The 26556-nt window shown below is 33.9% G+C and overlaps 1 protein-coding gene across 1 annotated transcript; it reads left to right on the forward strand.

The window, feature by feature from the left end:
* Window positions 1-93: 93 nt before the first annotated feature.
* LOC132716648 (formin-binding protein 4-like) lies at window positions 94-25735 on the forward strand. Its single transcript, XM_060699969.1, has 18 exons — window positions 94-243; window positions 2009-2114; window positions 4139-4269; window positions 4908-5056; window positions 5604-5698; window positions 6270-6486; window positions 6909-7161; window positions 7911-8051; window positions 8976-9236; window positions 9580-9812; window positions 10119-10246; window positions 11262-11320; window positions 11939-12043; window positions 13739-13872; window positions 20622-20800; window positions 22965-23106; window positions 23954-24108; window positions 25527-25735. Exons 2-18 carry the CDS (start codon window positions 2018-2020, stop codon window positions 25733-25735), a joined length of 2688 nt encoding a protein of 895 aa, XP_060555952.1. The 5' UTR covers window positions 94-243; window positions 2009-2017.
* Window positions 25736-26556: the final 821 nt, after the last annotated feature.

Raw genomic sequence — 26556 nt, forward strand, 5'->3', positions numbered from 1 at the left:
AAATTTAAATGGAATATATTGCTGAAATAAAATACAACCTAAAAAGTCATTAAAAGTAAGCACAATATCATACATTAAATGCTTTTCTAAACTTACTTTTCATTGGAAGGAGTTCAGTAAATTCAGCCAATCAAAAATCATGTTTGATGGAAGTAAATAGTGATAATTCCTAGACTTGCTTTTTATCATTAAAAATGCACTAATTTTCATTTAGATAGAGACAAAGAATAGATATATACATAGGTAAAATAAACTATTTGTTTAATTTTTCAGACCATGAGGATATGACACGAAAGTCTGAACGTATTAGTCTGATGTATGTATTTGTAATCAGTTTTCGCGACTATGATTTATTTGCTTCCACTACAACTTAAGGTTATTTATGCAGAGAATTCTTTTATTTCATTTTGAAATTTGGTTATCTGAGATGATTTATGAGCCATATATTTGTTGATAGATGTATGTGTAATTAAATGAGCTGATAAGCTGTTAGAATTTCCCTGTTGAAATTGGATGTTTTGTTTGTTTGTTTGATTTGGGTTTTACGTCACACCGACACAGTATAGGTCATTTGGCGATGTTCCAACTTTACTGGTGGAGGAAGACCTCAGGTGCCCCTCCGTGCATTTTTTTCAGGCACGAACAGGCACCCGAGTAGAACCACTGACGTTCCGTAAGCTAGCTGAATGTTTTGTAAGTGTAAGCCTGTTGTGTTTGATGTATGTTTTAGTTTAAGCAAGCTCATACATCTAGAATTATGGTAAAGGAAGTATGTTCAAGTGATGGTTTAAAAATTTTGCTTGGCCGGAAATATAGCAAAACTATAACTTATTAAGTAATGAGATTGCCAACTTCATTGGAGGTTATTTTGGTTCCCAGTTCTATTATTATTATATTTGGAGCACACCAGGAATCAGAACAAACAGGGTACCTGCACCATTATTTACCGTAGCACGCTGGGAAACAGTTTTTCTGGTTTCCTGCCTCATGGTTCTCACTCAAATTGACATTCGGCAAAACCTTGCTGATTACCATCAATCCTAATGTCTAGTATTGCATTTCGTGAAATGAAACTCTTGGGGCATTCATGATTGTTTTATAAAAATGATTGTAAAATACGTAAAATTTGACTGATTCAAGTCAATGGAACATTTTATGATAAAGTACAGGCAAAATAGTTACCTTTTTAACACAACATAATAAGAAATGAGCCTTGCCATGACAAAACCAACACAGTGCGTTTGCGACCAGCATGAATTCAGACCAGCCTGCGTATCCTTCCAACTAAAATTTACGATAACTTGTTCTTAACCAGCGAACATTTATGATTATATTCAAGCATTGTCAGTATATATACACTAATCAATAGCTGTAGATGATATTGATATAGATTATGCATAAATGATTGACATACATGCATTATGCAAATCTTACTGGAAGTACATATACTGATGACGTACTACACAATTATTTCGGAAAAATATTGAAACTAATTCTATATGAAAATACATTCTGAATTCAAAGGCCCGGATTTTTGCAGGCCCAAATTGGATTTTACAAGCCTTGGGCATCGGGCATGTGTCTTATGTCACAGACTGTTGTAAGCGAACAGGATGGATCCTAATCAGACTGTGCGGACGCACAGGCTGGTCTAGATCCATGCAGGTCGCAAACGCATTATGTTGGTTTTGTCATGACACAGCTCAAATATGGAATAATAGACATGAACATCGAGTCAATATGAACTTCTTGAAGGCTTTCAGGATGTCCTTTTCCCGCAAAGAAATTATAAATCCTGAAATATGAATATTTAACTGTTACAATACGGTAAAATGAGTATTGTAATATATTTATTGAAGACTGCATGATCTTCAAAAAAGCAATAAAAAGTAAATTAAATCAGTACTTGAATTTCTGATCCATTTGAAGTAAAAAAAAACCAAACAACTAATCTTTTTGTGTATTTAGGTTGAGTATGTGTAATGTTTTCTTTAAAAATATTTTGCAGAATATCAAGATGAGTCGGGGTAGACGGCAAGTTCTTCAACTTAATGAGCCAACACCGAGAGTTTTGTATTCTAATGAGCCTACCAATGAAATGGAAGATGATGATGGTAAATAAACAAAACTATATGCCTGCCTTCCCCCTTCCCCCCCCCCCCCCCCCCAAGCACGAAATGCTTGAGGGAAGTGTAAAAATTGTGATCATCTTGTGCCTGTCTGACATTTGTTGTTCGTCATTAACATTGAGCAGAAACAACATGTCGTCTCAAATAACATAGATTAGAAACAGGAGGAAAAATATCTTCATTTGAAAGTAAACAATTTAGTGGATGTAGACCTGTAGAATGATCTCTACCATTCTTTTGCTTTGAGTTTGAGTAACATGGTGTTCATTTCTTTCATTTGAAGACACTATATGTTGACTCCGGCATTTTTTTTCTGCTAAAGTACAAGCTCTAGTCTGAAATGCACAAAATATATATGGTGTCTTTTTTTCACTTCCTCCACCAGTAATGATTTAATCTGAAAAGCTTGTAGTGTATAGATGCTGATGTGAATATTGAGTCTGGAATAATGCATAGAGGGGACCCTAATATAAAGCTGGACATTTCTAAATTATCTAAATTATACAGAATGTATTTTAGTTAGATTGTGTAAGAAGCTATAAGTTTATAGACACATTTAAATCCATTTCTGGAACCAACCAGTTGTGAGCAATGAGTGTGAAGATTATTGCTTAAAGGCCCAACTGGACTATAAAAGCCAGCAGATGGCGCTAGGGCAGGTTTCTTATTAATTTTATGCATGCTTCACTTAAGGGACCCTTTTTCAAAGATTTAAGATTAATTACCAAATGCATTTAAACAACACTTGGCATGTATGTAGGCATAGATATTCTTGATATAGATTGACCAAAATTATTCAAAATAAAACTTTGTTAAGTGTGTTTCTGGAAAAAAATACTGGCTGTCAAATTTGAAATTTGAATTTCCATGGGAGGAGCCAACTGATCATTACAGGTCATGAACCTTCAGTAGTAAACAGATGCACGTGACAGTGTTTATTTCAGTGAGAGAGATTTGTAGCAGACGATATATATTTCAGGGAGAGAGATTTTCAGCAGACGACACATTCGAATGCTGAATACATGATAAGAAAAAACAATAACTTTTACTGATCTTACTTTATCAAAAAGTATTTATATCCAACAAATTTACAATAATCCATTAATCTATGATTTTTTTTAATTTCAAAGTACTGATTAAACTTGTATTTAAATGGTTTAAACTTCATGAAAACAGTAAAAGTAACTTCCAGGTATAGTTCATTTACACAATATATTTTGTTGTAAGTATCTTGTAGTCAAAATAACATTTCACAAATGTTTATCATTTGTATAAAATTTTTATATATTAATAGTTTAATAAAATTTTAAATTCCTGTCAAGATCATTTTTAGCAGTTTTTCTTAAAAGAAATGTCCCATGTAAGGCTATGGATATAGTTGTCTGACTTGATGAAAAAAACTGACTTCAAAAATAATATCTGGACAAGATGGCTTGATAATGACTTTTAATTAATCTGACTAATCTGTGAGTTATATAAAACATCCATTAAACCTCTCCTGTGTAAAATCAGCTGTTTTGTTTATATTCTCTCTGTAGGTTAACACTGCATTCTATTTTTAGCTCATGGTTTATAACAGACAGTTTTACACCACTGATTAGTCACACCCACAAATACTCGCTGCCGCGGCAGCGAATGTTGCCCCTTTAAAGAAACAATGGTTTGCCCCTGATGGGATTTGAAACCACCCAGCGTTCCTTGGATTATTAGTCCGGATGGCCATGCGGCCGCATTTGTTCAAGTTGATACAACATTAAAATGAGCCGCGTCATGACAAAATCAACATAATGGCTTTGCGACCAGCATGGATCCAGTCAAGCCTGCGCATCCGCGCAGTCTGATCAGGATCCATGCTGTTCGCTATCAGTTTCTCTAATTGTAGTAGAGTTTGTAAGCGAACAGCATGGATCCTGATCAGACTGTGCAGGCTGGTCTGGATCCATGCTGGTCGCAAACCCATTATGTTGGTTTTGTCATGACGCAGCTCAAATAATCTTATGTTTGTTTAGATGACAGCGCAGGAGATATGCCTACACCAGAGCGTCTAGTAACAGAGGATATGCTTCCAAACAGACCTGGTCATAGGATAGGTCCTGGAGGAAGATTTGAGATGGACAATAAAGTTGCTAACTTCCTAGCTGTAAGATTTCTTCAACTTTTATATTTCGGAGTGGTTTGGAAGCTTACATGTACATGCACTGAATCTGAGATGACTTGATGTTGGCTGAAAACATACTGAACTATGATATTTCATACATTTAGCAATCTGAACTTGCTGGAACCGAAAGTGTTAAGCCTTTGCCACCAGTATAGAGTCAGGCAAACCTGCTGATGGGCACAGTATACAGTTGGCAGCTCAATATTTGTATTGTGATATTTAAATCCCTATAAAAAGGCAAATGTACTGCTCCAATTCAAAACTGGACCCCTCCATTACACATAATCAGTATGTTATGGGTTAATATCAAATACCAATTGCCAATGTTCTTATATATCACAATGTAATTGACAGTGCATATTTAATTCCATATTTTATCTGTCAATAAAATGTTACCTTAAAAATTTTCCATACACAGATGTTTATTTCAAATTTTTTATTTTCACAATTTTTTTTATGGCCTTAAATCATCCCCTTACTAGTAGCTCTTCACATCATAAGTCAAGTTTGTGCCGGCAGAAAATCCAGTGTCGGCCAGTTGAGTCTAGTAAATTTGTTATGATATAATTATTATCTTTTTGGGTAATGTTTATAATGTTTATTTTATATACCGGTAATAGGAGATAGATGCTTTAGATCCTGGGATTGATGGCGAGGCATCAAGGTCACCAGTGTCAACCAGGAACCAGGCACCGTCACCAGTACCGGAACAAATATATACACCTCCCAGGGAGAAATCTCCTGTTAGATCCAAACCTAATGCTTACAGGTTTGATATATATATATTTTGTTGTTTATTTTTTTATCATTAAAATAACAATGTTGATAATAAACAATTACATTAAAGCATGTTAATTGAAATTTTCACTTTTATGAAAGTGACACATTTATATCTAGTGAATCTCAGTCTGTAATGTGTATGATTGAAGTGATGAAACTATTTATAATTTATGTTCATTCATAGACTTTCTTATAATTTGCTTAAACACTATTATTAGTCAAAATGCTTTTGAAATAATGCAGAATTTTTTTTCTATTTCTTGGCACAAATAATCTTTGTGTATATCAATGCTGTATGACAAGTAGCATATTAAGATGATGTGGGAAGAGGCCAGCACATAGAGTCATACCTTTGTCTGAGGCCATCTCCAGAACAGGAATAGAACACTTACTGAAAAACATGCCACCAAAGGCCAACACTTTAGTTTTCATTTTGCAAAATTACATGTACTTCTGATAGACCACAAGTCATCAAAGACAATTTCCCTCAATTTTGACTTAGTTATAGCTAAAATGTATTTCATTTCCATTGACAGCAATATGTTTGTAAAGGGAACCCCAGAGTTTGTGAAGAAACCAGATGATGCACATGATAGTAAGGGAGTCAAGAAACAAGAACCGTGGCCTGAAGGTGTGATACTAACTTTAAAAGGACTTAAGCAATAATAAACAAGCTGTCAGTAGGACAGCATGCTCATCTATTGTCAGTGCTTGAAAATAAAGAGCCTGGATAATATAGAATTTTCTAAATTCAAAAACTGTCTTTCGAAATCCATGTTAGAGTTATAGTCCTTAGACAGTGACCACAAATTATGCTCTCAAATAAGTATGTCAAGTTTCAAATAATTCCTTTCAGTAGTTTTGTAGTGACGTACTGTGACGCAAAAATTTAACCAACATGTTATGCCTGCATGGTTGAGTACAATAGCTCTCCCTATTCTTCGTATAGTCAAAATTAAAAACTAGACAAAGAGCAGCCTCTATACTTTTCTTTACAATATATATATATATAAAATTATATAAAAATTATATTTTATATAAAAATTATATTTGATAAAAGAAAGTAATATAACATAAATATAAAATTATATAAAAAATACATGTGAAAAAAAAATATACTACTGTCTATTATGGAGACCGGACCAGAAACAGAACTTTTTTTCGTAACATAGTGTTAATACATTCATTTAATTTTGTCATAGAACCTAAAACAGACTGGCAGCAGCTTACAGATGAGAAGACAAACTACCCGTATTACTGGAACATGGTTACCAATGCCGTTGTCTGGGACATGCCGGCAGAATTCTCGCAGTACTTGTTACGGCAGAAAGAATATGAAGAGAAGGTTGAACGAGGGTTAAGAGAGGGAACACTGGATCCAGAACAGAGAATAAAAAAACCTGAGGCCCCCGTTAAACAGTGAGTACAAATTTACAGAAAAATGTCAGGATATTCTCGTGTCATGATTAATGTCCATCCTTTTCATAATGGACACTTAATTTAATTATGAAATTAACTGAATTGCAGTACTTCTGGTACTTTTTTTAAAGCAACACCCTTGTAGGAAACAAAAGATTTTGAAGTCTATTACTCCAGACCACTTGCTACTGAACAATGTGTTTGAATCTTGCCAGGGACTTATGGATTCATTAATGTCAGGTTGGTTGTTCTATTTAGGTGCCTGCTGATGCCAGAAATAATAAATGGAGAGTAATTCATAGTCTTTCTCCACCAGTAAAGCTTGTAAGGAAGTTGTCATAGGACTTTTGCATTGTTGATGTGACCTAAATGAGAACAAAAGTGATCGGAAATATTACCTTGTGACTTTGACTTTTTTACAGACAAGAGAAAAAAGTTGAAGAAAAGGTAGAGGAAAAGTCTGAAGTTAAAACTGAACCAGAAAGACCGTCAAGATCACAGAGCAAACATAGTAGACGTGCATCCCACAGCGAGGACAGTAGTAGTGACAGTAGTGACAGTGACGGGAGTCAGTCTCGTGTCTCACATCGTAACACTCGTAAAACCAATCCGGACAATCCACCGGAGGTTTCGTCATCCTCCGCAGAGAGTAGTCGCGCTGCTAGTCATGATAAGGTGACAGTGATTTAAGATTGAAAATAGATCAAACAATTTATAAACTTATTAAAGAAATAGATTACTGAATTGCCCATTATGCCTCAAAGATGTTTTTATTTTTATTTCTCAAAATTATTTTATTTTTCGGTCTACTGTTACAACATCCACAGAAGTAATCATCTGCCATAAAGCTGAACTATCTTTCGCTTTTTTGGCAATTTGTACGGTTATAGTCATTTTGTAATATGTATGGAAGTCATTAAAATACACTTTGTGTACGTTTTGCTACCATTACGGCAATTTATTCCAAATCCAGCACTGCATACTTCCTGTATGTAATATATATTATGAAGCATCTTACATTGTAATATACATAGTATTTTGTTTTTTTTACCTGCTTTCTAAACAGTGCTTATCACATAAACCATTGTGCAGGAGTGTAATATAGCCACTCGTGAGAATACTGTTTTTAAAGCTCACTCGATGAAATAAAATTTCATCTTACACACAAACAAACAAAATTAATATCCTCTATGTATTAAATAACAGAGACATTCTATGTTACAATTTTTTTTGGAATCAACAATATAATAATTGAACCAATATAATTTTACTGTTGATAAATTATATTAAGATATTTCATGAGATATAGATTTATACCCTTTAAACCTTGATTCAAACACTGATTCAAAATCCTCTATGTATAAATAATTTTGTATTATTTGTATATTTGTTTACAGTTTTTGTTTATTGTAATATTTTTATAGGCAAAGAGATCAGCTACCCCTGAACTTCCAGATAGCACGAAGCCTGATGCCTCCAGTAAACAAGAAAACAATGATGAAAGTATGGACTTTGATATTGATGATATAGACAAGGAACTGGAGATGGCTCTAGAAAGGAAAAGGGTAAGTTATGTTTTGTGGAATTATCTGATTCTGTACTTGACACTGAATCTAGGCCTGTTTTAAAGGAGTTTTGCTAAGAACCTAAAGCCCAAATCATTGGAATTCCTATACACCAACCTGGGCTCTTAAATTGGTACAAATTGCTAACACAAATAAAGAAATATAGTCTGAATTAAACTGAAAATGTATTTGTTTAGCCATTCTTAACCTGATTTGTGTTAAAGGAACTCCACTGAGGTTCAAAGGCGTAAAACATTAAATTTGAATGTCTTATGTAGACCAGCTAGGACACTTTAAACAGAAATATGTGCTAAACTTAATTAAGAAATACTCTAAAAAAATAAATTGAAAATTGTATTTTGTGCTGTTCTTACCCTGATTTGTTTTTGGTTGTTATTCACAATAAGAAAAGTTATTCTGGAAAATCAGAGTAAGGGAATGAACTGAAATTTTGCACACAAGTTGGTCTAGACCTTCAACAAATGGAACATTAGTCTCAAAAAATTATTTCCAGTCATATCATATCGAAAAACCTAAGTGGAGTCCCTTTAAAGGTATTTTAATGGTTTTTCTTTATTTAGTAATTTGACTCAATAGAAATGATAACTGGAAGTATAGAGAGAGTGAATGATCTAAGATTTTGCACACATGCTATTGGTCAAGACCTTCATCAGATAATATAAAATCTTCCAGCCCCTATATGTCAGCAGTGTCCCTTTTAAAGTATTTTAATATTTTAAATTTAAATTTTCTTCATAAGTCATTTGCTCAATAGAAATTATAACTCATGAAGAACAGAGAGAGTGCTCCAGTCCTTCATCATATATAAAATCTTCCAGTCTAGTCCCTATTTATAAAAAAGCCTTAGTGGAATCTCTTACATCTTGTGTGTCAGATTTGATATTATATACTGTATTTTAACAGCAAGAACTGATGAAATTAGAAGACAAGAAGAGTGACAGTAAAACAGACAAAGACAGATCCTCAATTAAAGATAGAAAGAAGGACGAGAGTAGACATCGTGATGATGATCGGAGAGAAGATCGACACAGACGGCATGGGAAACATCGGGACTCGGACCGGGACAGGGACCGAGACCGGGACAGGAAACACTACCATGATAGAGATGAAAAGAAACCGAAGCTTACTCTGAAAGAGAGGTTAAGAATTGAAATGGAGTTAAAGGTACTTTACTTTTTACGAACAATTTTATTTTGTATCTGGTCACTTGGGTTCAGTTATTTAAAAAGCTTTGATGTAATTAATTTAGAATGTGTTGCATTAATTTATATTAATGTAATTTGTATGTTGTTGTATTGATTTATTTACACATTGTCAGTTTGAGTCGAGATATAGTTTGCTAAGGCAGATTAGTAAAAAGTTAACATTTATTTGCTTTGAACCTGGAGTCAAATAGTAAATTGAATATACTGGGTATTCCTTGAATGAAAACGTAGAATAAATTTGTCTTAAGTTTAGTTACTTTTTCTTGAGTAACATTTCAAATCATATGAAATTATCGATTAAGATGGAAAAGGAGAGAAGAAAAAAACGTGCAATTGAAGATTTGATGGCGCGAGAGCTGGAACAGACAGTTGGCCGGGATGGCGGCTCCCAGAAACGTCCACGAGACGAGAAACCCAGCAAACGTTACCGTCACGACGATGATCGTGGTGATTACCGATCACGTGATGATTACGGAGAGTATAGTAGAGATTATAACACGTGGGATGGTCGGGAGGCTGCGTCATACGATGATAGGTAATGTTTATTGATAGTAAAAAATGATTGAAACTTAAAAGTATAATTTTAGCGTATGAGTGGATGAGTGGGGAGGGGTCATGAACATTTAATCTTTGATGAAAGCTTTTGTTTAAAGCAACTTGTAAGTGTAAGTATGTCAAAATAGACAGTGAATTGATAAAAAAGAGAGATTTAAATTAAATTGAGATCAGTTTTTAGATCCTCTTGACACCTTAAGACCCAATGCCATCTTGAGAATAAAATTCTGTGTAATATTTTCTATATAACTTATATAGGAAATCTTTGATCGTGTAATTTGTCTAGGTTTGTTCCGCCCTCGCACATGAAGGCACCACCTCCCACAGATGAGATGATAGCCTACGAGGAAGAGAGAAGGTCAAGGGTTGTAGATTACGGTCACGGTAGATCGAGTCGGCTCTATGACATGAATGGTAAGTCATCGATTTGTTCTATAACTTCTTTTTATTGATTTGTTCTATAATTTCTAACATTTTATTCAAGTACTTTAATGTACTTACATTATATTTAACATTTTGTCTGTAGTAAAAAGTATTACATGTGTTCGTCTAGAAAGAATAATGTACATTTGAAAAGAATTTGTATATATGGTTTGTAAATCTGGAATCCAAAAATTTACAACCACACTGCCACTGTGTACAAGTCTTATAAAGCAGCACACCTCCAGATTCATGCTGATTTTCATAATTGATTATAAAGTATAAAATTGTGGAGTAACCAAAAGGTAACAATTTGCACATTATCAATGGCACTTATATTTCATGTTTAATTACCAAAAAGAGGTCAAATTATGCATAAATAGCCCTTACTACGTTAGTAACGCAGTCGAAATATAGATATAATTCCTGAAAAATCGGCCACTAATTGCACATAACATGTCGATTATTACTGGAAGCTTGAATCTTTTACTTTTCCAAAAATCTTAGTACATTTTTCTCATGCTTGATTTTATTGAAATATTTTGGCTCATCTGGAGGCTAGCAGCTTTAATGCCCATTCATTGGAATGCTTTCTCAGTACAATCTAACAATTAATGATCCTGTATGTTATAATTGAGGTTGTATACCACACTTAAGTGAAAGTTTATATATGTGTATATTTATGCTTCTAAACCAATTTTCAAACATTGACGAATATGTAAAATATGCTCTGCAAATATTAATGCACATTATTTGTAATCATTAAAATATATGCATTCATTTCTTATTGAAATATTTGACTAAGACTTTATAGAAAATAAATTTCTAATAACCTCCCTTTATTTACATGAAATGTTAAATTCGGTAATATCTTTATAAATAATGCTTTTTGGAACGTTCAATATTGATAAATCTTAATTTGAGTATCATATCTATGATATAAAACCATGAAAAAATTGTGTTACAGGATCTTTAAGCTGTTAAATAAATTAAACTTTTCCACTAACAGGTGATTCTGATACTGATGAGATGAGATCAGCCGATGCTAGAGAGATGGAAATCAAAAAGGTTTGTTTAACTTGCTTAATATAAAAAATTAACGCCTTACGTAATCACAAAACTTTAAAATTTGTAACAAGCAGACACAGATGCTGAATTTATGTGAAGGATTTGTCTAGCTTTGAAGCTGTCCATTCACAGTTTAAGAGATTTATTTAGATATTGAAAATGAGTGCCTAGCAGTATAGAGCCTGGTCAGACTACATCAATATGTAGGCTCTATACTGATGTGGCAAATGCTGAACTCTTACGGTCCCAGCAAGTTATAGGCTAACATTGCTTTTAGTGTTTGTGGCCTTACCACTGCTGATATTATTTAACACCTAACCTACTCAATTTATTTAAATGAACTTGTCCAGCAAGCATTTATGGATCTGTTCGTAATAAATTATGGGGATATCAAGATGGCAATTTAAAGTAAAGTCAGAAAGCAGTATAGAGCCTGGTCAAACTGCACGGTCTTGCTGACGTGGCTCTATACTGGTGGCAAAGACTAATCATTTTCGGTTCCAGCATGTCACAGGTTAACAGTTGCAACCAAAATTGTATAGATCTATGACATCGCTCATTCATGTTACGTTTCAGGAATATGGTTTATGTTGACTTTTGAGTTAATTCTATTTTTAGCTGGAATCCCTACAACTGGCAGAGTTAGCATTAAGTAAACTGGAGTTCCTGGAAGTAACAAAGAAAGGACTTTCAAAACTACAAATTCTTCTTGTTGAACTTGAGGTTAGTAAGATATAAACAACTTATATTGTTTACAGGACCTTATTGTTAAAAACAATATTGTTTTTCTGGAAAAGAATGACAGTAGTGAATTGAAAAGAAAATTACAGAATCTTTTTGATTGAGACTGTTCATGAGAGGTATTTTAAAAAATGCAGCGTCTTTTATGTCCTGTAGCAACAGCCTAAGTTATACTCGTGAAGGCGTATGATTTAATCTGTTTCATTTCTGGTAATTTAATCAACAAATTCCTTTGCATCAACAGTAATTTACTCGATGGATACTGGCAGTAATAACTGACTGATGCCAGGTTAGTCGGCTCATCAATGCAGTCACACTTTTTTATTGGCTTCTTTTTTTACTTTGTTGTGTTTTTTGTACTTAGTGGCGGGCATTTTTTACCCTTGTCCGTCCGTCCGTCCGTCCGCACTACCGAATAGGGATAGGGGGCCATCTAACTGTAAACAGAACAAAGAAGAACGAGTTCATTCCGTAACAATAGAGTAAGGGGCCATTGGCCCTCTATTAAACAATAGAAAATAACAAAAGAAATGGCACCTTATTCCATTTCGGCCAGATGTCCGTCCGTCCGTCCGTTCACTTTTGTGTCGCACGTAACTCAAAAAATATTTGACCTAGAGTCATGAAACTTTACAGGAATGTTGATCAGCATGTGTAGTTGTGCACCTGGGTATTTTCGTGTGGATATTTTTAGTATTTTCAGAGTTATTGCCCTTGACTTAGTAAAATTTTGCGATTTTCAACTTGTGTCGCACGTAACTCAAAAAGTATTTGACCTAGAGTCATGAAACTTTACAGGAATGTTGATCAGCATGTGTTGTTGTGCACCTGGGTATTTTCGTCTGGATATTTTTTGTATTTTCAGAGTTATTGCCCTTGACTTAGTAAAATTTTGTAATTTTCAACTTGTGTCGCATGTAACTCAAAAAGTATTTGACCTAGAGTCATGAAACTTTACGGGAATGTTGATCAGCATGTGTAGTTGTGTACCTGGGTATTTTCGTGTGGATATTTTTAGTATTTTTAGAGTTATTGCCCTTGACTTAGTAAAATTTTGCAATTTTCAACATGTGTCGCACGTAACTCAAAAAGTATTTGACCTAGAGTCATGTAACTTTACAGGAATATTGATCAGCATGTGCAGTTGTGCACCTGGGTATTTTCGTGTGGATTTATTTAGTATTTTTAGAGTTATTGCCCTTCACTTAGAAAATTTTTGCAATTTTCAACTTGTGTCGCAAGTTACTCAAAAAGGATTTGACATAGTCATTAAACCTTATGGGCAGGTTGCTCAGCATATTTAGATTTGCACCTGGGGTTTAGCTTGTGGATTTATCCAGTATTTGTAGAGTTATTTCCCTTGACTTAGTAAAAAGATTGACAGAACAGTGGCGCGGTGGGGGCACCCGTGTCCTATGGACACATTTCTAGTTACAAAATGTCTTAAATGGACTTGTCAGTTTTTCATTCTTGACATCCTCCGATCTTAGTCTGTAAATTGGTAGATTTAGTTGCTACTAGAATGATAATGGTTCAAGTTCCTTAAACAACTATTGAACTGGTTCCAAATTGAAACTTGAGTAAGGCAAATTTAGTAGGGTAAGAAATAACATGAATATAATTTCATTTTTCTCTAGGACAAAATCATGGTTATGTTTTGTTTCAAATCCATTTCAGACAAGGCACCAAGACTGGCAAGCAGGAGGCCTGACAACAAATCATTTCCTCAGCAAATTAAAGGAAGCTAACTGGCAACTGGAGCAGTACGAGGCCAGTGCTGCACCTGCTGGATGGGCGTGTTCCTGGGACAGGTACAAACAATTTTTCCTCCTACTGTTTCATCATCAACTCAAAACATGGATCAGAAAGTTATGCCAGTTTTATAACCAAAACATATTCTCAAAATATTATACTTTGGCTGTAGGTTATTTGGTGTTATATTTCAATATCAGAAAGAATGCTGTTAAATAGAAAACAAAATTTCAAGAAATTCTATGGTTAAGATGGGTTACAAAACTGGGCATGTCTGATCCATGTCAAAGACTTATTAGGTCTGCTGTCGACAGAAAACGCAGGACATGCTGTCGACAGAAAGCTGGAGGAGAAATGTGCATTACAGGAAAAGGAGAAGAGTTCCATTGTCTGTTGTTCAAAACTGAAAGCACAGAAAAAAAGCTACATAAAAGGTATGAAGACAAACCCTGAAGAGATAGACCTGAAGTTATTGTCAAAAACAAAAGGTATGGTTTGAGGTTGGAGCAGAAAATGTGAAGTCGTGGCTTTTAGTAATGATGGAAAAGGCGGGATCTGCAGGGTAAAGCGTTGGGTTGTTAGGGAGGGGTGCCGAGATCTACAGGGGAAAGGGTTGGGGTTTTTGGGGAAGGGTTTGATTCTTTCAGGATACTGGTATATGCAAGTGTTAAACAGTGTACTGAGTGAAAGATAAAGAAATACTAGACTGATGAATGGCAAAGATTTGAAGAGAATCAAATTGTAAGTTACTTCTTTTAAATATTCTATTGAAATATATGGGATTTATTTTTTTCTTTTTGTTTAATTGACAAAATAAAACAAAAAAAAACATTTATTTTTGTTGTTGTTTATTACCAACAAAGTACTCATGGCTATATATAAATACTATAGTTTGACGAAAATTTGGTTACCCCAGAAGAAAAGATTGCCATCCCTTACCGCCTGTTCTATAAATCGTGACTTCAGAATCGTTTGTAACAACTCTTCCTCCAAAGGGGCTTTCATGGCCGAGTGGTTAAGGGCGTTGACTTCAAACCACCTGCCCCTCACCGCTGTGGGTTCGCATCGTGACAAGGATTTTGGATTTTTTCATGTGAGGAAGCTATCCAGCTAGCTTATGGAATGTCTGTGGTTCTACTCAGCTGCCCGTTCATGCCTGAGATAATGCAAGGAAGGGCTCCTGAGGTCTTCCTCCACCAGTAAAGCTGGAACGTCGCCAAATGAACTATACTGTGTCCGTGTGACATAAAACCTAAACAAACAAACAAACAAATCTTCCTCCAATTCTGATTCAATATTTTCATGAAGAGAAGTTGATTTTAAAGTGGATGGTAAGTACTGGCACTGAAAACAGAAAACCTGAACACTTCATTATAGATAATATTAGGTCTCCCAACTTTGACTTCAGGTCATATGTGTAGTACATAATATTTCATCGATGACTTAATTGAAAACGGTACCTCTTCAGAATTATTTTTATCACATATCACATCAACTGCGGCGCAGGAGTGTAATAAAGCCATTTAATGAAAAACAATATTACACAAGTGTAATAACACTTTGACGTGATGTCATTTGCGTTATATACAGAGTGTTAAAGGCCCCTAATGTTTAATAGCGTTACACTATAAGCGCGACTTTTTTTTTACTGTAATCCATTCTTATTTCGGATATGTTATAAATAGAATATTATATTCAAGTAGATTCAATACTAAATGTATTGAATAAGTTGATTAAAACAATATTATGCGAACCACTGTGGCGAGTATAATATTGAATTTTTCAACAAGTTCAATAAATTTAGTATTAAATCTACACTTATTTAATATCCTCTATCTTCCACAGCACATACAAGTACTGTATGTGAAGTAGCGGGTAGTTACTTGTGGGTATATATAGGAAAGTACTGGTACAGAACCCAGGAAAACTTGTTGGCAACAGCAGGCAAAGTAAAATAATAAATTATACAGAATGACTTAACAAAATTGAAGCAAGGCCTGGTGGTAGACACATCAGACAAGTAATTAAATGAGCCACGTCATGACAAAACCAACATAATGGGTTTGCGACCAGCATGGATCCAGACCAGCCTGCGCATCCGCGCAGTCTGATCAGGATCCATGCTGTTCGCTATCAGTTTATCTACTTGTTATAGAGTTGGAAAGCGAACAGCATGGATCCTGATCAGACTGCGCGGATGCGCAGGCTGGTCTGGATCCATGCTGGTCGCAAACGCATTATGTTGGTTTTGTCGTGACACGGCTCATTAATGATTTCTGGCCATGTGTTATCAAACTGAAAATCGAACAAAAAGAAAACAATAGACTTTAATCTGTTAGACCAAGGCTCCTGTTACAACAAAGAAAATAATAAAAGTATTGGCATGCGAGACTATTATAGTGGCATTGTCCATGTGAGTCGACATGGAGTGGATGACGTACGGTTATTTTAAATGTCAACGGAACTAAAATCTGAAAAATTGAAGTGATAGTAAAAGTGTTATATTTTAAAATAAATTTCACATTGACTTCATCTTCGACATACGTTGCACAGAATGGACAAGATTACAATAAAAGAAGTTTAATATGATATATTTTGCTTTACGATTGATGGCCGGGATTCGAATTTTACCAACTATACATGTATAAAACAGACGTCTATGCCTGTCTATTTGGTTCATTTGCCTGAAATATAATGTGGAAACACTGAAAATTTGTAACAGATTTTATGGTTGTAAAATTAAAATGTTCTCAGCATTAATATTGGTCATGGAACCATTGAGTTTTAGTTTTGAAAATAACTGTCACCCATTTTGAATAACAATTCTACAAAGAGTCTGTGATTTGCAGCTGCTAATTTTACCTTGAAAACACAACTGATAAGAATAGCCTGTTGTCTGCTGATTTGGAAACTGTTTATTTGTGTCAAATCTTTAATGCAACCATTAAATTTGACCAAGAAGTTAAGGATCAAAATCTGGATTCAGGTAAATTTTAAAGAAGTTAATTTTCAGAGATTCAGCCTGTACTAGTACAGAATTTATAAATCCAAATTCTTCCAAAAATGCAAGAATGAATATTTTAATCTTAGAACTACATTTGTATTTTAATTAACTTGACAAGTTGACTACCAATTACCTGACAGACAATTGCATGGGTTATATTTTAGTTTTTAGTTTTTTATTTCAGATATTGGTTCAATGAGATATACTGGATTTTCAATGAGAGGTGGATAAACTCTAAATGAGACAGTTTTTTATTAATTATTGATGGTTACTTAAATTTTGCATCAAGTTCATAGAATTACAGGGGAGAATGCAGATTTTTTCCTTACTTCACAATAGCATAAACATGGAGTGATGCATGTTTCTCTTCGTTTTTATCAAGCATTTTAAGTTTTATGTATGATTTTATAAATGATTTTGAAGATATCCTGATTTAAAAAAAAAGTATTACAGTAATGCTGCTTGAACTCTATCAGTTAATCTGTTCGACTGATTTATAATAAATTACTAAATTAACTTCATTATTTAAGAAATATTATCAAATATATTTCTGTATTTTTTCATATTTAAAAAAAACTGTTGAAAATTCAAGATAAAACTTGTGAAATTGCAAAGATTTCCCACAATCTCCCAATGATTTTGTATTTAAAAAAAAAACATGTTTGAATTATCATTTAATATTCAAGTAATATATGATGTGCCATTTTAAACAAAGTGTCCATATTAAAATAATCTATAAAGTTATATTAATTTAATTTTTTAATTAAATTTAAGATATTCAGAAGACAGAACTAGGGAGTAAGCAGTAACAGCTCTAGTACATCATGTGATAATTTTAGCCAATCACATATTGTGCACTTTCAGTGTTATTTCCATGGGGAGTAATTTAGCAGTATAAATTTATATACCAAAGGAAATGCAGTCAGTCAGAATATTTGTTTTTTACTTATTTCTTAAAGCTTTTCTCCAGTGACCATGATGATGGGATAGTGCTGGGGCTATTGAAATTCATAAAAATCTTCTCTCTTTTTTTCTTACAGATTGAAACTGCAACAAGAAATATTACTTTTTATTTTTTCAGCCTATGTAAAATTGAGATCCTGCATTATATGTGACCTATATGTCAAATAGATGAATAGTTGTTTCACTACTGACCAATTGTGTTCTATTTTTAGAATGGTAGGCTGGGTTCACATCTCTTGAAAACTTGTCTATGTCTTTTGTATACATTATGTTTTGAAATTGTCTTTTCACAGATAAAATTTTATTTTATTGGCCTTCCCCCTATCTGTTTTGTAGGAAATAGATACTAAGTTTGAGAGAGTGGTTATAGAATAATACATGTTTTGAATTCAGATGTGCAGTATAATCATGCAGTTATTAATTATCAATGTTTATTTCTATTTAGATGTGCATTATATACATGCAATTATGAAGGCTGGTAGGCCTGATATTGACAAAGTATCTGAATGATTAGCCTTTGATTGTACTACAATGCAAGAAAAAATGAGAACTATTTCCATTCAAACATGCTAATAAACAGAGATTTGAAATATTATGTTTAATTTCATTGAGTAGAAAAGTAATTTTTATGACAACATTTGGTTAAATGATGACACATCTGACATACATGTATGATGTAGAAACAATGATTTCCTGATTTTGTGCCTTAGCTCTGTTTAATGGATATTCTTGCATAAAAGCTGCACAGGCAGGTGTACATTAAGAAAACATACATTTGTTGCATGTTTTTTTAATTTTTTGGATATGCATGACTCAGGGTTGGTGCCATAGTGATGGCCTTGGGAATTTCATTATCAAAACAACTGTCAAAGGATGTCGCATTTGAAACATGAAAAGCATGATAAACTGTTCTTTTCTTATAAGAAACATTGAATCAGATGGATTTATGCAAAAATAGCGCTAATGCACTTTTTGCGTGCATTTACATCCGCAGAAGACCTGAAACTTCATTAAATCCATCACGCTGTGGGCTAGAACTTTACCTATGTCCTTGTGCTTCTTTAGATGTCAGTGCATGAAAAAATGTGGATTAACTTTCTATTCTAATTATCAGTTGTATTTAACTTTAAAAAAAGATATAAGGTTTTTACCTTACTGTTCTTGTTATAACTTATCAATGTTTATTTCTATTTAGAGGAGTTCAAGACTGTGTTATAATTGCCTTCAAAATTGTACAATTTATTTTTTCTTAGAGAGAAACAGTTGTGACAAGCTTCCAAAACAGGATGGTACTTCAGACTCTACTGTCACACGGCTATATCTACCCATCATGTTCACACTAGCGCATCAGTGGTGTTTTGCTTTGTGTCTCATATTTTAAAACAATAACTCACCTTGATTGTTTATACAGGTGGCAGACAAAGTGTGGACGTTTTAAAGGAAACAAGGAGATCTTTCTGACTCTGACATGAAATACAGAAATTTTGAAAAGTGTAAATGAATGTTTTTATATATGTTATAATAAATGCATTCTTTCTTAACTACAGGGCTCTAAATATTTCTGTGACGTTATTTAAAAAACAAAATGTATTAATATGAATTTTCATTTCTTCGTGACAATATTTTTATGCATTTAATGCTAGTTTTTCTTTTTGTCTTTAATGATTAATACAGGATTGTAAATAATTTTTGTGGCAATAATTTAGAAAATCTATTTTTATATAATGTTTTACACTTAATGAAAAGATTTTTTAATGCATTATAAGGTATTCTAAGATTTACTTCATTCATTTTATATACCAATACTGAAAAAGAAATCGTTTAACAATTTGAAAAAAAAATTTAATTTTATTTCAACCTATATAAGATACATGATTGTATGAACTTTGTCTGAGCTAGCTTTATGACTGGTAACAAATATTTAAGAGGATAAAGTGCCTTGTAAAGATGTCTGCCTTAAACCCAGGAAATGTGGGTTTGAGCCCTGAGAGCGTGCCTCTCTACCCAGGAAATGAGGGTTCAAACCTTTGAAATCTGCCTCTCAACCAGGAAACTATGGGTTCAAGCCCTTCTTGGAACATGTATGACACCAGTACTGGTTTGTTTCAGAAAGCAGCCTTGAGAGTGGTTTCTTCCTAAGCTACATGATATTTGATTGCAGTATGATATAAAGCAACAGGTCTATTGCCCAATTTTCAACCACCAAATTTAAAAGTGAGAAATTGGCTGTTAATTACGGAGAAACAATTTAGTACTGGCTTTGAATTTAAGAGTTCTCTACATATATTTCCACCAATTTATAACATTTATCTAGCTACAGCTTGTACTGCAAAGTTTATTTTATGTGAGAAAAGGAACATTTCAATGAAATATGCAATATTTCTTGTTATGTGAACTAACTGTGCACTCTGGTAAAATATGAAAGTTAGAATATAACATTTTTACAATCTGACATATTAATTGTTCAGATAATTTACAATTTTTATTGCTTAATCTAACGAAGATAATTGGAGACATTTTAAATATTTTAAATTGTTTTATTAAATATTAGTAAATTATTAAATAAGTTATTAAATAGACTGGATTTTTATGACTGTTAACTTTGTTAAAAAGTGACGAAGGAAAAATAAATTTTAAGTATACACAAAATAAGAAAATTCTAGAATGTTGTAGATGAATAAAGGAAATGCCATAAAATGGATATGTTATTAATAAGAAAAAAATATATACATGTAATGGAAATCTGGACATGTACACAGAATGGAACCAAAAAACCCCATATTTCGGAACCATAAATTTTATCCGAGTGTTTTCTACTCTGTTGGTGTTTTTACCATACAGAGATTACAGGAGGTATTTCTACACGCACAAGTTGACTGGCAAGAACCAATGGGATTATCCCGATGCTGATGACATCAGAGTGGAGAATGAGAAAGCGCAAGATCCGAAGAAGAAGTTTGTGCGCGGGAAAGAAGTTGAGGAGGAGATCAGCTCAACAAGTGACAAAGGAAAAGGTAGTGGTGAGTATTATCATAGTTTTTTAGGCTTTCCAAAAGGGAGAGCATATAGTTGCGACATTGTCTGTCTATCCATTTGTCCCTCCATCAGCTTCTTGTCTGGTAGATAACTTTGAAATCACAAGAGGTATCAACATCAAACTAAGCGCATAGATAGATCTCATTTAATAGAAGTGCAGTGCATAAGAACCGTAACTCTGCCTTGCATTATTTTGGAGTTATTGCTAGAGCTGTCATTGATATCGACAATATCGATGTATCGTTGATATTTTTTTGCCAATCAATAATCGATACACATTTTAAAAAATCGATACTTTTGACTTATAAATTAAATGTCTAGAAATTATAAAATTCACCCAAAATATATACAGAAGCAGTTATTTATATCTATTGTTATGCTTTTGTTATATAGTGGAATTATTTCATAGCAATGGTGACAAAAATATTGTCTTGAAAAAATCATGCAGTGGAGAAGATACTGTACAGAACATGTTTTTGACTGAAATCATTGAAACAGGTATTAAAGTGAATGACAGACAAGTGAGTACAGGATATTATCGATATATCGGTGTATCATTGATTTTAGTCACTTGATATCGATATATTGTTGATATGCTTTGCACTGAATTAATGACAGCTCTAGTTATTGCCCTTTTTTGTGTCGCCTTGAAAAGGCGACATATTGGGGTTACTTTTGGCGGCGGTGGAGTCGGCGTCCCCTAAAGCTTGTCTGGAAGATAACTCAGTCACTATAAGACTGATTGACTTCAAACTTGGTATGCATGTTTCTTTCAATAACACGAAGTGCAGTGCACAAGGACCGGTACTCTGCACTTCTTAATTTTTGAGTTATTGCCCTTTGTAAATTTTCATACTTAATTTTGTCCGGGCCATTTTTCTTCAACTATAAAAGCTATGGACTTGAAACTTTATAGGATGATAGATCTCATTAAGAAGAGGTGCAGTGAACAAGAATCAGTACTCTGCATTTCCTTATTTTTGAGTTATTTCCCTTTGTTAATTTTCATACTTTATTTTTGTCCGGGCCATTTCTCCTAATGTATAAAAGCTATGGACTTGAAACTTCATAGGATGATAGATCTCATTAAGAAGAAGTGCAGTTCACAAGAACAGGTACTCTGCATTTATTATTTTTTGAGTTATTGCCCTTTGTTAATTTTCATACTTTATTTTTGTCCGGTTCATTTCTCCTCAAGTATGAAAGCTATAGACATGAAACTTCATAGGATGATAGATCTCATTAAGAAAAAGTGCAGTGTACAAAACCAGTACTCTGAATTTCTTATTTTTGAGTTATTACCCTTTATTAATTTTCATACTTTTTTTTTGTCCAGGCCATTTCTCATAAATTATAAAAGATATGGACTTGAAACTTCATAGAATGATAGATCTTATTGATAAGAAGTGAAGTGCAGTGCATAAAAACTGCTGCTCTGCACTTCTTATTTTTTGAGTTATTGCCCTTTGTTAGTTTTCATATTTCATTTTTGTCCTGGCAATTTCTCCTAAACTATATTGTTCACAAGGCGACACATCCGACTCGCGGAGTTCTAGTTGATTTTTACACTTTGAACTTTGTCTGGGACATTACTCAACAAGAAACTACTTCTCTGTGTCCAAAACCTATTTTGGTAGCATCATTAGGTTTGGCAGGCTCTTGTTTCTATAGCTCTGCAATTGCTTTCCAAGTTATCAATTGGCCAGTTTTACCAACACAGAATGAAACCAGTCTAAACACTTTTTCGTGAACCAATCAATGGATCATCCTCAAATTGAGTCTGTGACATCTTTTATTAATTTGCTTAAGTAATATTATTTGGCAAAAAAAGGCAGCTAGAGTTGGAAATAGAAAAAATACAATTTTACTTGAACCAATGGATGTATTGGCATCAAATTTAGTCTTAATAACTCTGGGAGACCTTTTACCAGATAAGTACCTTATCTCAAACCTTTATTCATGAGCTGTATATTATTCACATGAAGTGCCTATGATGTCATCAATGCTTGTGCACAAAAGCTTTAATTCTGACTGACATGTCTGCTGCTGTCAAATGAGAACAATGCAAAGGAATGGATATAAACATTTTATATTTTATCACATAGTGTAATTTCATTGGCTAAGGTGATTACAAATTTATATATCCAGGTTTAGATAAGGATATTTTAGCAAGTATGGCCCTGCCGCCACCTCCGCCACCCCCAGCAGAGGAACATCCAAGCGTGAAGAGTTTACAGCTGATGTATGGTAGTTCTAGTGAAAGTGATACAGAAGAACCATCCAGTAAAAAGTAAGATAACTCTTGCATGTACAGTCAAACCTGTCTACAGAGGCTTTTAGTGGGAAAATCGAAAAATATGGTCGTATTTGAGAAATGGTGTTTGCAGAGCAAAATTTACTTTAGTTTATATGTAAATGGAAAGTTTATTTAGGTTTTCCTATATATAGTTTTAATAGGGATCTGAAATACAAGTTTGACTGTAAATCAGTATATTATTTGTACCAAAAGTAACATCTTAAAAAGCTTACTTGAGGGTGAATGTCACTTCCTATATAAATATTCAGTAATACATATTTTTAAGTGTAAATAAAAAGTTCATTTACAGCACTTTGAGTTAATTTTTTATTTATTGGAAGGAAATATTTTTGTGTGTTTTCATGTAAAGAAGGTATTGTATATATAGAGCTGTCATCGATAGAGACAATATCAATGTATCGTTGATATTTTTCTGTAGATCAATTATCTATACACATTTGAAAAATCTATAATGTTGATTTATTATTTACATGTCTGTAAATTATAAAAATTCACCCAAAACATAATACAGCAGGTGTCAATGTCTAACACTAAGCTATTGTTACATAATGTACTCATTAAAAGATGGTCAGAGACAAAAGCATGCAAAGGACATTTATAAAGTAGGCACAACATATTTGTATGAACAGAACATACATTTTACTAAAGTCATTGATGCAAGTATGAAAATGAATTGTATACAAGAAATTAGTAGCGATTATCAATATATCAGTGTATTGCCGATATTTCTCATCCAATATCGATGTATCGTCAATATGCTTTGCACTATAAACTGAAACATACTACACATCTTTACCTAGTCTCTCTATCTAATTATCAGGCTGAAGAAGGAGGTAATAGAGAAGTCAGATTTGAACACGGTACCTTTACCACCGGACGAGCCCATGAAGGACAAAGAGAAGAAGGACAAACATCACAAGAAAAAGAAGAAAAAAGAGAAATCAAAAAAGAAAGAGAAGGAAAAATCTGATGCAGGTACAGATATAGGTTAGATAGTGAATAAATATGTAGCCTGGCAAAGAAGTTAAATTGTCTCTCTTTATATTGAGGGTTGACCTCAACATATTGAGGGTTGTACTCAAAATATTGAGGGTTGGCCACAGCATATTAAGGGTTTGCCTCAGCATATTGTGGGTTGACCTCAACATATGAGGGTTAACCTCAACATATTGAGGGCTGACGGCACTATATTGAGGGTTGACCTCAACATATAAAGGGTTGGCCTCAGTATTTTGAGGGTTGGCCTCAAGACTTGTTTCATATAAGTTACTGCTGTTTTCCAGTCAACCCTCGTTATTCTATTTAAACAATCTTGAGGGCTGACGGCAACATATTGAGGGTTGACCTCAACATATAAAGGGTTGGCCTCAGTATTTTGAGGGTTGGCCTCAAGACTTGTTTCATATAAGTTACTGCTGTTTTCCAGCCAACCCTCGTTATTCTATTTAAACAATCTTCTTGGAACAGTCCATTATTTGTTTATGGGGATATCAAGATGAAAATTTATAGTGAGTCAGCCAACACAAAAGAGCCTGGTCATACTGTAAGGATGTGCAGGTTTGCCTGGTCTGTAGGTGCTAGCAAATGCTAATCACTTTTGGTTCAAGCAGGGAAAAGGGTAAAGGTCACGCATTTCAAGCGCTAGTGACACGTATAACTTCTCTATACCAACAGTATGTACACTGTCCGACCTGCACATTTGTTATCTGCTCAATTGAATAATTTTTTCATCTTGAAACAAGACAATAAGCTGTTTATCTTTAATATGGATTGTTTGTGGTTTCTTTAAAAGCCCTTGTATTTTTATTTACACAAAACCATAAAATTAGAATGCCTTGGGCATTTGTGAATTCTTAAGAAAGAGTAGGACTCAAAAGGTTAAAATATATGGTATTACAAAATATTTGCAAGTTTCGTTCTGGTTTGAAAAGTAAATACTGTAAAATGTAACCCTGTAATTCTTTGTAACAGTTTTACAAGTAAGATTGTGGTAGATTGTTAGTTTATACAGAATTTATCCTAGTTAAATTGTGTAGGAATCTATAAGCTTATATAATATGAACAAAATCTCAAATCCATTTCTAAGAACCAACCAGTACTAAGCAGCAGGGGTGAAGTTCCTGTGCTGAAGGAAAAAATGGCTTGCCCCAAGTGGGGTTTGAACCAGCACAGCTAGCCACTTTACTAGTCTGACAAACCAACCAGTACTAAGTAGTAAGCAACAGGTGTAAAGTTTCTGTGCTGATGAAAAAAAATGGCGTGCCCCTGATGGGGTTTGAACCCACAAAGCCAGCAATCTTTAGATTACTAGTCAGACATGATGACCGTTTGGTTTTGATGCCACTTTGTAGATTATTGTTTAGAATAATCAGTTTTTATTTCTATGTTTCCAGGGGTGATAGGCCCATCTGCCGGTCCTGCTAGTTCCATCTTTCCTCAGCTGGCGGCTCAGCCTCCCCCACCACCACCCGGAGAGTCGACAGATAACGTAAGTTCTGACCTCTACAACACGACTACAGCCGAGGCTTATATGGCTTCAGGTGGACTTACCCATCAAATACCTACAGAGGTAAATTTAGAAAAAATGAACATCGTTTATTGATGATAGCTTTTGTAGATCAAACTTACTCTCAAAAAGAGAGATATTGAATATGGGTTATAATTACACTATCATGATAGCATTAGATTGATTAAAGATTGTCAATATGAACTTGACCAGCGATACACTCTGTAGACTTGACTTGGGTTTGACTGTACACATATGACTGAAAAAACTTGACTTTGTTTGACTTATGAAATTTGATGTGAAGTTTACAAAACAGTATAAACTGTATGAAGACTTGACTAGTGTCAAGAATTGATTTTCTGTAGACTATGAAGACTTGATTTGATATTGACAATAAAGACTTGAATTTTGATGGACTTGAGAAATACTATATGTGACCTTTGTTGATTGGTAGTTTCTCAAAACAGGTCACACATAACAAAATTCACATGGTTGAACAAGATTTGTTCTCTAATAATAAGTTCAGATGTTGCATGGTTTAAAGTGAACTGTTTTAAGAAAGAGTTGCATGTTCAGGATGATGTAAGTCTGTCATTATGAATGAAGTTGTAAATTCATTCTCTGCTATGAAAAAAATTGTAATTTAGTAATTTCTTTGTTAGCTATACTTGATATGTAATTTTCAAGTAAAAGCATCAAACGGTGGCAGTCATTACAGATAGAAATAATTGTCTCTCAGAGCAATTATCAGTGTTGCAGTGCAGCCTGAAACATTTACATTCCAACTAGATTTCAATGGCAACAGGAATAACAAACAGAGGGGCACCTGAGGTCTTTCTCAACCAGAAGGCTGGAAAGTCGCCTTATGACCTATACTGTGTTGGTGCGACGTAAAACCCAATAATGAAAAAAAGAAC

The sequence above is a fragment of the Ruditapes philippinarum genome, unplaced genomic scaffold (genome assembly GCF_026571515.1).
Source record: "Ruditapes philippinarum isolate M1 unplaced genomic scaffold, ASM2657151v2 ctg645_1_1_1_1, whole genome shotgun sequence".
Taxonomy (NCBI): Eukaryota; Metazoa; Mollusca; class Bivalvia; order Venerida; family Veneridae; genus Ruditapes; species Ruditapes philippinarum.

Bases quoted from the DNA above. Each gene is read 5' to 3' on its own strand.
- LOC132716648 (XM_060699969.1), top strand. From the start codon at position 2,018: ATGAGTCGGGGTAGACGGCAAGTTCTTCAACTTAATGAGCCAACACCG. The intron at 2,115-4,138 runs GTAAATAAACAA...ATGTTTGTTTAG, and splicing joins TGAAATGGAAGATGATGATG to ATGACAGCGCAGGAGATATG. The intron at 8,052-8,975 runs GTAAGTTATGTT...GTATTTTAACAG, and splicing joins TGGCTCTAGAAAGGAAAAGG to CAAGAACTGATGAAATTAGA.